The sequence below is a fragment of the Salvelinus alpinus genome, chromosome 27, assembly GCF_045679555.1.
Source record: "Salvelinus alpinus chromosome 27, SLU_Salpinus.1, whole genome shotgun sequence".
NCBI lineage: Eukaryota > Metazoa > Chordata > Actinopteri > Salmoniformes > Salmonidae > Salvelinus > Salvelinus alpinus.
The window spans coordinates 35,682,938-35,695,338 of NC_092112.1; the positions used below are offsets into that span (position 1 = coordinate 35,682,938).

Here is a 12,401-nt window from a genome sequence, read left to right on the forward strand (position 1 = left end):
TTTAATTGCCAAACTGTTTATTGTCCTTTAAAACAGATACACAAGGTTAAGTTTGAATATGTATGAATATGCCTCAGTCAGGAATTAGGAAAAATATCATTAATTAAATTCACTGTGCACGGTCAAAAGCAGTGACTGCAAACTGTCCTTCTGTAAAAGGCTTTCTTTGGGGGGGGACAAAAAGTGTTTCTCAGGTTACCCGTTGAAAAACCAATTATCTCATGCCTATAGCCTATGGGAGACCTCACAGTTTACATGTTCACCTAAATACGTTATTTTCAAAGCCAGTCCATTATACTCTCAATGCAACTCAATGTTTATTATGCGGTTCTTGCTATTCTAGTCTAAAGGAAACAGAAAATGCTAAAATAATTAGCCTCAGAGCAAACCCATTGAAACAACATGAGATGAGCTAAATTTAGCCATCACCTGGCCTTTTTGTTTGATGTGGATTGTTATTGTAGAAGAGGTTCACAATTAGATGAATGATGAACAGGCTCTGCCACAGCACAGGGGAAAATCACAATGCCTATTGACAGTCCCATCCCACTCTCAATGATAGATACATAGATTTCTAAAGCAGCTTGTGTCATTCTGTGTGTATTGGGCGTCACCAACACGCACATATTGCACTGACATATCACGTCCACCTCCAATATCAGATTTCCATTGTTGGTCTTTTTGTCTTCTCAGTCACAGCCATAGAGATAGATAGAGAACTCATATTTGTATCTGTGCCATTATAGTGTCTGTGACAGCATGGGCATCTCCATTTTGAAGTAGTCAATTTTCTTCTTCACGATAAGCTGATTCCTCCTGATGACCCGGTTGGACATGACTCCAACAGGGTCACCAGGAGGGATCAGCCAGTTGTCTACATGAAAATGGTAGAAGACCTCAATGGCGCTGCCCATGCTTATAAGGCCTTTTGGCCACTAGAGGCCTCTATCATTCTCTATGGTCACAGAACACAGGGGTTGGTAGAGACCCAGGGTCAGTGGGCCCTCTTGTGTTCAATACTTGACAATGCAGGCATGGCAGCAACAAAGAAAACACCCACAGTCATTACAACTGCAACCGTAATATTGCCTATATTCACCCCACGTAGAGGTTTATTAGAGTATTATAGAGAGTGTTATAGAGAGGCTAAAGCAGTGATGGCCCAGGACAGAATACCAGCCAGGACCACAAGGTGAGACAGAAGAAGGGTTTCCCGCGTTGGAATAGCCGACCTGGGGACAACGGGTATGGTGGACTGGCCTCTTTTGGCAGGTCGGGTGTAGATGTAGGGGTGATCCTAAACATCCAAAACAGCTTTAGTCACGAAAGAAATTGGTCAACAATGCATTTGAGATCACTGATAAACAGCTTCTATCTCCAGGCCATCAGACTGTTAAACATTCATCACTAGCCGGCCTCCTCCCAGTAGCCTGCCGTGAACCTGAGACACTGTCACTAGCCGGCTACCACCCGGTACTCAACTCTGCACCTTAGAGACTGCTGCCCTATGTACATATAGTCATTGAACACCTGTCACTTTAAAAATTATTTTCCTCACTTTATACAGTGCATTCGAAGAGTATTCAAACCCCTTGACTTATTCCATATTTTGTTGTGTTACAGCCGTATTCTAAAATTTATTAAATATACACAACCGTTCAAAAATTTGGGGTCACTTAGACACTTCCTTGTTTTTGAAAGAGTTGCAAAGAAAAAGCCATATTTCATACTGGCTAATAAAAATAAAAGATTAAGATGGGCAAAAGAACACAGACACTGGACAAGGAACTCTGCCTAGAAGGCCAGCATCCCGGAGTCGCCTCTTCACTGTTGACATTGAGACTGGTGTTTTGCGGGTACTATTGAATGAAGCTGCCAGGAGGATTTGTGCGGTGTCTGTTTCTCAAACTAGACACTCTAATATAGTTGTCCTCTTACTCAGTTGTGCACCGGGTCTCCCACTCCTCTTTCTATTCTGGTTAGCGCCAGTTTGCGCTGTTCTGTGAAGGGAGTAGTACACAGCGTTGTATGAGATCTTCAGTTTCTTGGCAATTTTTCACATGGAATAGCATTCATTTCTCAGAACAAGAATAGACTGATGAGTTTCAGAAGAAAGTCCTTTGTTTTTGGCCATTTTGAGCCTGTAATCGAACACACAAATGATGATGCTCCAGATACTCAACTAGTCTAAAGAAGGCCAGTTTTATTGCTTCTTTAATGAGGACAACAGTTTGCAGCTGTGCTAACATAATTGCAAAAGGGTTTTCTAATGATCAATTAGCCTTTTAAAATGATAAACTTGGATTAGCTAACACAATGTGCCATTGGAACACAGGAGTGATGGTTGCTGATAATGGGCCTCTGTACGCCTATGTAGATATTCCATTAAAATGCAGCCGTTTCCAGCTACAATAGTCATTTACAACATTAACAACGTCTATACTGTATATCTGATCAATTTGATGTTATTTTAATGGACAAAAAATTTGCTTTTTTTTCAAAAACAATGACATTTCTAAGTGACCCCAAACTTTTGAACGGTAGTATACATATGTGATGAGTAAAGCAATATGTAAACATTATTAAAGTGGCCGGTGATTCCATGTCTATGGAGACTCCAATCAAGTAGTAGAAACATCTCAAGGATGATCAATGGGAACAGGATGCACCTGAGCTCAATTTCGTGTCTCATAGCAAAGGATCTGAACACTTATATAAATGCGCTTTTTATTTTGTATACATTTGCAAAACTTTTGCTTTGTCATTATGGGCTATTGTGTGTTGAAAAATATACAGTACCGTAAAAAAAATTGGGGTCACTTAGAATTTTCCTTGTTTTTGTAAGAAAAGCTTTTTTTTTGTCCATTAAAATAACATAAAATGTATCAGAAATACAGTGTAGACATTGTTAATGTCCATAGACTGCTTACAGAGCAAGGAAACCAATATGTTTTTGTAATTTGGGTGAACCATCCCTTTAAAGACGTTGCCACCTGACATTATAACACAAATCACTAGCTGGCTACCACCCGGTTACTCAACACTGCACCTTAGAGGCTGCTGCCCTATATACATATAGTCATTGAACACTTATCACTTTAAAAATCTATATCTATATATATAGTCTCCATGTAAATTCAGTTGATTGCACATAATTTGGAAAGGAACACAACTGTCTATATAAGGTCCCACAGTTGACAGTGCGTGTCAAAGCAAAAGCCAGGCCACGAGGTCAAAGGAATTGTCCGTAGATCTCAGAAACAGGATTGTGTCAAGACACAGCTCTGGGGAAGGGTACCAAAAAATGTCTGCAGCATTGAAGGTCCCCAAGAACACAGTAGCCTCCATCATTCTTAAATGGAAGAAGTTTGTTACCATCAAGACTCTTCCTAGAGCTGGCCGCCCGGCCAAACTGAGCAATCGGGGGAGAAGGGCCTCTATGGAGATGGGAGAACTTTCCAGAAGGACAACCATCTCTGCAGCACTCCACCAATCAGACCTTTCTGGTAGAGTGGCCAGACGGAAGCCACTCCTCAGTAGAAGGCACATGACAGCCCTCTTCGAGTTTGCCAAAAGGCACCTAAAGACTCTCAGAGCATGAGAAACAAGATTCTCTTGTCTGATCTAACCAAGATTGAACTCTTTGACCTGAATGCCAAGAGTCACGTCTGGAGGAAACCTGAAGCATGGTGGTGGCAGCATCATGCTGTGGGGATGGATTTCAGTGGCAGGGACTGGGAGACTAGTCAGGATCGAGAGAAAGATGAACGGAGCGAGGTAAAGAGAGATCTTTGAAGAAAACCTGCTCCAGAGTGGTCAGGACCTCAGACTGGGGGCGAAAGTTCACCTTCCAACAGGACAACGACCCTAAGCAAGTCTCTGAATGTCCTTGAGTGGCCCAGCCAGAGCCTGGACATCGAACATCTCTGGAGAGACCTGAAAATAGTGGTGCTGCGATGCTCCCCATCCAACCTGACAGTTTGAGAGGATCTGCAGAGAAGAAATGGGAGAAACTCCCCAAATACAGGTGTGCCAAGTTCTAAAACCCTTCTTTTGCTTTGTAATTATAGGGTATTGGGTGTATATTGATGAGGAAAATGTAACAACGTGGAAAAAGTCAAGGGGTCTGAATACTTTCTGAATGCACTGTATGTATATACTGTATTCTTATCATGGCTCATCCTATGCAACTACTACTGTACACACCTTTCTATTCCCATACTGTCCATACGGTCTATGCACACTATTCACATACATATACAGTGGCAAGAAAATGTATGTGAACCCTTTGGAAATACCTGGATTTCTGCATAAATTGGTCATGAAATTTGATCTGATCTTCATCTAGGTCACAACAACAAACACAGTCTGCTTAAACTAATAACGCACAAACAATTATACGTTTTCAAGTCTTTATTGAACACACCGTGTAAGCATTCACAGTGCAGGGTGGGTAAAGTATGTGAACCCTTGGATTTGGATGAGGTTTTGATGTTGGTGTGCTGTGCCTTTTTTTTCTCCACACATAGTGAAGTGTGTTCCTTCCAAACAACTCAACTGTAGTTTCATCTGTCCACAGAATATTTTGCCAGTAGCGCTGTGGAACATCCAGGTGTACTTTTGCAAACTTCAAATGTGCAGCAATGTTTTTTATTGACAGCAGTGGCTTCTTCCGTTGTGTCCTCCCATGAACACCATTCTTGATTAGTATTTTAAGTTTCGTAGACTCGTCAACAGAGATGTTAGCATTTCTGTAAGTCTTTAGCTGACACTCTAGGATTCTTCAAAACCTCATTGAGCATTCTGCGCTGTTCTCTTACAGTCATCTTTGCAGGACAGCCACTCCTAGGGAGAGTAGCAACAGCGCTGAACTTTCTCCATTTATAGACAATTTGTCTTACCGTGGACTGATGAACATCAAGGCTTTTAGAGATACTTTTATATCCCTTTCCAGCGTTACGCAAGTCAACAATTCTTAATCTTAGGTCTTCTGAGGTCTCTTTTGTTCGAGGCATGGTTCACATCAGGCAATGCTTCTTGTGAATAGCAAACTCAAATTTTGTGAGTTTTTTTATAGGGCAAGGCAGCTCTAACCAACATCTCCAATCTCGTCTCATTGATTGGACTCCAGGTTAGCTGACGTCTAGGGCTTCACATACTTTTTCCAATCTACACTGTGAATGTTTAAATTATGTATTCAATATAGACAAGAAAAATACAACACTTTGTGTGTTATTAGTTTAAGCACACCATGTTTGTCTATTGTTGTGACTTAGAGGAAGATCAGATCAAATTTGATAACCAATCTATGCAGAAATCCAGGTAATTCCAAAGGATTCACATACTTTTTCTTGGCACTGTATATTTATATTCTCTGGTCTGGAAGCTAAATCCCTTCAATTCTATCCATTTTGCCATGGGGTTTTGTACTGTGTATTTAAACGCTGTATTCTCGACATGTTCCTTCTATTATTTCTACTACTGTACATTTCAGTTACCCTGCTTATACACACTGCATTTGTGTATATACTGTATTCATTTATATACTGGATACCACACTCTAATATATCTACTATTGCACATATTATATCTTGTGTAAATGATTCCGGTGTATATACATATAGATTGCATTTGGCTTACTGTTACAGTGCTACAGTATTTTGCATTATTTTTTGTGTAGTTTGACATTTCACTGCATTTTTAAGAGCTAGTAACATCTGCTAAACTGTGTACGTGACCAATAAACTTTGATTTGAGTTGTATCCTATTCCTACTTCCATTCCCTTATCATAATATAATATATAGTCTGTTATATATATATACAGTTGAAGTCGGAAGTTTACATACACTTAGGTTGGAGTCATTAAAACTCATATTTCAACCTCTCTATGAATTTCTTGTTAACAAACTATAGTTTTGGCAAGTCGGTTAGGACATCTACTTTGTGCATGACACAAGTAATTTTTCCAACAATCGCTTACAGACAGATTATTTCACTTATAATTTACTGTATCACAATTCCAGTGGGTCAGAAGTTTACATACACTAAGTTGACTGTGCCTTTAAACAGCTTGGAAAATTCCAGAAAATGATATCATGGCTTTAGAAGCTTCTGATTTTGACATCATTTGAGTCAATTGGAGGTGTACCTGTGGAGGTATTTCAAGGCCTGCCTTCAAACTCAGTGCCTCTTTGCTTGACATCATGGAAAAATCTAAAGAAAACAGCCAAGACCTCAGAATTCTTTTTTGTAGACCTCCACAAGTCTGGTTCATCCTTGGGAGCAATTTCCAAATGCCTGAAGGTACCACGTTCATCTGTACAAACAATAGTACGCAAGTATAAACATCATGGGACCACGCAGCCGTCATACCACTCAGGAAGGAGATGCGTTCTGTCTCCTAGAGATGAACGTACTTTGGTGCGAAAAGTGCAAATCAATCCCAGAACAACAGCAAATGACCTTGTGAAGATGCTGGAGGAAACAGGTATCTATATCCACAGTAAAACTAGTCCTATATAGACATAACCTGAAAGGCCGCTCAGCAAGGAAGAAGCCACTGCTCCAAAACAGCCAAAAGAAAGCCAGACTACGGTTTGCAACTGCACATGGGGACAAAGATCGTACTTTTTGGAGAAATGTCCTCTGGTCTGATGAAACAAAAATAGAACTGTTTGGCCATAATGACCATCGTTATGTTTGGAGGTTAAAGGGGGACGTTTGCAAGCCAAAGAATACCATCCCAACTGTGAAGCACGGGGGTGGCAGCATCATGTTGTGGGGGTGCTTTGCTGCAGGAGGGACTGGTTGACACACTTCACAGTGACACACTTCCCAAAATAGATGGTATCATGAGGATGGAAAATTATGTGGATATATTGAAGCGACATCTCAAGACATCAGTCAGGAAGTTAAAGCTTGGTCGCAAATGGGTCTTCCAAATGGACATTGACCCCAAGCATACTTCCAAAGTTGTGGCAAAATGGCTTAGGGACAACAAAGTCAAGGTATTGGAGTGGCCATTACAAAGCCTTGACTTCAATCCCATAGAAAATGTGTGGGCAGAACTGAAAAAGCATGTGCGAGCATGGAGGCCTACAAACCTGACTCAGTTACATCAGCTCTGTCAGAAGGAATAGGCCAAAATTCACAAAACTTATTGTGGGAAGCTTGTGGAAGGCTACCCGAAACGTTTGACCCAAGTTAAACAATTTAAAGGCAATGCTACCAAATACTACACTAATTGAGTGTATGTAAACTTCTGACCCACTGGGAATGTGATGAAAGGATTAAAAGCTGAAATAAATCATTCTCTCTACTATTATTCTGACATTTCAGAATTTCATTTCATTTTAAAATAAAGTGGTGATCCTAACTGACCTAAAACAGGGAATTTGTACCTGGATTAAATGTCAGGAATTGTGAAAAACGGAGTTTAAATGTATTTGGCTAAGGTGTATGTAAACTTCCGACTTCAACTGTATATATACAGTGGGGAGAATAAGTATTTGATACACTGCCGATTTTGCAGGTTTTCCTACTTACAAAGCATGTAGAGGTCTGTCTATGAGAGACGGAATCTAAAACAAAAATCCAGAAAATCACATTGTATGATTTTTAAATAATTAATTAGCATTTTATTGCATGACATAAGTATTTGATCACCTACCAACCAGTAAGAATTCCGGCTCTCACAGACCTGTTAGTTTTTCTTTAAGAAGCCCTCCTGTTCTCCACTCATTACCTATATTAACTGCACCTATTTGAACTCGTTACCTGTATAAAAGACACTTGTCCACACACTCAATCAAACAGACTCCAACCTCTCCACAATGGCCAAGACCAGAGAGCTGTGTAAGGACATCAGGGATACAATTGTAGACCTGCACAAGGCTGAGATGGGCTACAGGACAATAGGCAAGCAGCTTGGTGAGAAGGCAACAACTGTTGGCGCAATTATTAGAAAATGGAAGAAGTTCAAGATGACGGTCAATCACCCTCGGTCTGGGGCTCCATGCAAGATCTCACCTCGTGGGGCATCAATGATCATGAGGAAGGTGAGGGATCAGCCCAGAACTACACGGCAGGACCTGGTCAATGACCTGAAGAGAGCTGGGACCACAGTCTCAAAGAAAACCATTAGTAACACACTACGCCGTCATGGATTAAAATCCTGCAGCGCACGCAAGGTCCCCCTTCTCAAGCCAGCGCATGTCCAGGCCCGTCTGAAGTTTGCCAATGACCATCTGGATGATCCAGAGGAGGAATGGGAGAAGGTCATGTAGTCTGATGAGACAAATATAGAGCTTTTTGGTCTAAACTCCACTCGCCGTGTTTGGAGGAAGAAGAAGGATGAGTACAACCCCAAGAACACCATCCCAACCGTGAAGCATGGAGGTGGAAACATCATTCTTTGCGGATGCTTTTCTGCAAAGGGGACAGGATGACTGCACCGTATTAAGGGGAGGATGGATGGGGCCATGTAGATCTTGGCCAACAACCTCCTTCCCTCAGTAAGAGCATTGAAGATGGGTCGTGGCTGGGTCTTCCAGCATGACAACGACCCGAAACACACAGCCAGGGCAACTAAGGAGTGGCTCCGTAAGAAGCATCTCAAGGTCCTGGAGTGGCCTAGCCAGTCTCCAGACCTGAACCCAATAGAAAATCTTTGGAGGGAGCTGAAAGTCCGTATTACCCAGCGACAGCCCCGAAACCTGAAGGATCTGGAGAAGGTCTGTATGGAGGAGTGGGCCAAAATCCCTGCTGCAGTGTGTGCAAACCTGGTCAAGAACTACAGGAAACGTATGATCTCTGTAATTGCAAACAAAGGTTTCTGTACCAAATATTAAGTTCTGCTTTTCTGATGTATCAAATACTTATGTCATGCAATAAAATGCTAATTAATTACTTAAAAATCATACAATGTGATTTTCTGGATTTTTGTTTTAGATTCCGTCTCTCACAGTTGAAGTGTACCTATGATAAAAATTACAGACCTCTACATGCTTTGTAAGTAGGAAAACCTGCAAAATCGGCAGTGTATCAAATACTTGTTCTCCCCACTGTATATATATAATATAATAGTATCAAATACCAACAAAGGACACTCAGTCACAGCTCAGGTCTTACCATGGGTGGGCAGATGAGCTCGATGGGGTCAGAAAAGCTTGACACCATAAACTTCCCTCCCTCTGGCTGGAACTGGGGAAATTAGATAAGAAACATCTGATGGTGACATCGCCAATGTTTCAACTATTGTACCTTTCTGTTATTTCTTGTCATGCTCACTTCCAAATACTCCATGAACAATTACAACATTCCTCACATATGCAGTGTATAGAGTCACAATCAGCATGTATATAAAAGGGTGTTGGGATAATTCTGACCTTTCAAAAGAAAGGCTCACAAATCAACACAATTCAGAATCAGCTACTGTCCCTCTTCTTTGTTGATGTGTCATGGTTTTGGATAGTAGTATGTTTGACAACGGGATCGTGGCATCTTTCATTTTTAGACCTTTCCGGGAATGAAACATCTCGAGTAGGACTAATAACCAGCCTTCACTCAGCCAAAGTGACATAATACCAGTCATTAGCAGCAGACTGAATGGAGAAATTGTATGAGCAATGCTCATGACCTTTGACCCTGCTAGCTAGATATTAGCATCTTGTTAGCATCCTGTTAGCATTATGTAGCGCTCACCATATTGTTCCACAGCCCCTTAGCTAGCTCCTCATGGCCCTTTATGGTGAAGTGAAAGCAGTCATGGGTGAAAAAGGTCATGTCGATCTTGCCATTCTGTTTAGAGAGACACAAACATCACAACAGTGACAGGTCATGAAATTATTCCCAAATATTCACACATAAATGTCTCTGTGAATGTGTTACCATGCATGATTATCTCACATAGTCTTTCATATACAGTATCAGTCAAAATTTTGGACACACCTACTCATTCCAGGGTTTTTCTTTATTTTGACTATTTTCTACATTGTAGAATAATAGTGAAGACATCAAAACTATGAAATAACATATATGGAAGTAACCAAAAAAGTGTTAAACAAATCAAAATATATTTTATATGTGAGATTCTTCAAAGTAGCCACCCTTTGCCTTGATGACAGCTTTGCACACTCTTGGCTTTCTCTCAACCAGCTTCGTGAGGTAGTCACCTGGAATGCATTTCAGTTATCAGGTGTGCCTTGTTAAAAGGCATTTGAGCAAATTAGTTGTGTTGTGACAAGGTAGGGGAGGTACACAGAAGATAGCTCTATTTGGTAAAAGACCAAGTCCATATTATGGCAAGAACAGCTCAAATAAGCAAAGAGAAATTACAGTCCGTAACTTATTTAAGACATGAAAGTCAGTCAATGCAGAAAACTTCAAGAACTTGAACATTTCTTAAAGTGTAGTCGCAAAAACCATCAAGCGCTATGATGAAACTGGCTCTCATGAGGACCGCCACAGGAAAGGAAGACCCAGTGTTACCTCTGCTGCAGATTATAAATTCATTAGAGTTAAATGCACCTCAGATTGCAGCCCAAATAAATGCTTCAGAGTTCAAGTAACAGACACATCTCAACATCAACTGTTCAGAGTAGACTGCGTGAATCAGGCCTTCATGGTCAAATTGCTGCAAAGAAACCACTACTAAAGGACACCAATAATAAGAAGAGACTTGCTTGGGCCAAGAAACACGAGCAATGGACATTAGACTGGTGGAAATCTGTCCTTTGGTCTGATTAGTCCAAATGTGACATTTTTGGTTCCAACCGCCGTGTCTTTGTGAGACGCAGAGTAGGTGAACGGATGATCTCCTTATGTGTGGTTCCCACCGTGAAGCATGGAGGAGGAGGTGTGATGATGTGGTGGTGTTTTGCTGGTGACACTGTCTGTGATTTATTTAGAATTCAAGGCACACTTAACCAGCATGGCTACCACAGCATTTTGCAGCGATACGCCATCCCATCTGGTTTGCGCTTAGTGGGACTATCATTTGTTTTTCAACAGGAAAATTACCTATCACACCTCCAGGCAGTGTAAGGGATATTTGACCAAGAAAGAGAGGGATGGAGTGCTGCATCAGGTTACCTGGCCTCCACAATCACCCGACCTCAACCCAATTGAGAGGTTTGGGAAAAGCAGCCAATGAAAAGCAGCCACAAGTGGTCAGCATATGTGGGAGCTCCTTCAAGACGGTTGGAAAAGCCTTCCAGGTGAAGCTGGTTGAGAGAATACCAAGAGTGTGCAAAGCTGTCATCAAGGCAAAGGGTTGCTACTTTGAAAAATCTAAAATCTAAAATATATTTTGAAATGTTTAACACTTTTTTGGTTACAAAATGATTCCATATGTGTTATTTCATAGTTTTGATGTCTTCACTATTATTCTACAATGTAGAAAATAGTAAAAATAAAGAAAAACCCTTGAATGAGTAGGTGTGTCCAAACTATTAACTGGTAATCTATATATAAACTATGTGAGATAATCACGCATAGCTTATAAATATATATACAGTATATTGAAACAGGCTTGAAACAGCAAAAGGATTCCAGGTAACAGTCAAGAGACTTTACCGGGAGGCGAGGAGGGTCTGCTTGTTTCATGAAGGGCTGGAGAACAACGGCGAAGTCCTCCCTGAAGAAGCTATCGCTGTGGAGGAGCTGCTCCAGCCGTTTCTGGAGAGTTAATGAGGTGTGTGTTAGTGTAGGGCTAGAACAGAAATACGCACACTGCTGTGAGGTCAGACATTGAAAAGACGTATTTTCCAGACGTTGAAAATACATTTTTTTCCGGACATTCAAAATAAGTATTTTCCCGAAGTTGACATTGATAAAACTACATGTCAATGAAGAAATAATTATTTCACATTCCAAAATGTTCATTCAAATTTAAATAGGAATACGGAGCCAACTGAAGATTGCAGTACGGAATATTTACTATTGCTCCCATCTATCACATGTATTTATGTTGGCTTTTTCAAAAGCTTAAGAACTGGCAGTGGTCAAGTTGAAAGTTTCCAGACCAACAGAAAGAAACAACAGAAGAACACTTCAACTACATTAACAATCTCAGTAACGGTTTCAGAAACGTTTTTCTTGTTATGATTGTGATATGTGGTTGTTTATCTACCTTAGTAGAATGTCACTCTGGATAAGAGTGTCTGCTAAATGACAAATGTAAATGCAAAAATTAACACTGGGTATTATTTTAATGAGCTCCGCTCTCCAAACAAGACCATATTTGGTCAGTCCGAACCTTATCTGAAACAATCATAGACATCTACTTTTCACAAGCATGGACAGCAGAGCACAGTAGAGTACAGTAGAATGCAGTGTAGTACAGTACAGTAGGGTATAGTCAGGTACAATACATTACATTATACTGTACTATACTCTACTG

General features: G+C 40.7%; 1 protein-coding gene across 1 annotated transcript in view; it reads right to left on the reverse strand.

The window, feature by feature from the left end:
- The window catches only part of LOC139556472 (phospholipase B1, membrane-associated), a 28,782-nt gene continuing 16,381 nt past the window's right edge, over nt 1–12,401 (reverse strand). Inside the window, exons 13-16 of the mRNA XM_071370459.1 lie at nt 11,576–11,677; nt 9,704–9,799; nt 9,131–9,202; nt 1–1,297 (exon numbers count right to left, since the gene is read on the reverse strand). Coding sequence (XP_071226560.1) covers nt 1,136–1,297; nt 9,131–9,202; nt 9,704–9,799; nt 11,576–11,677 — 432 coding nt within the window. The 3' untranslated portion in view covers nt 1–1,135. The remainder of the gene's footprint in view (nt 1,298–9,130; nt 9,203–9,703; nt 9,800–11,575; nt 11,678–12,401) is intronic.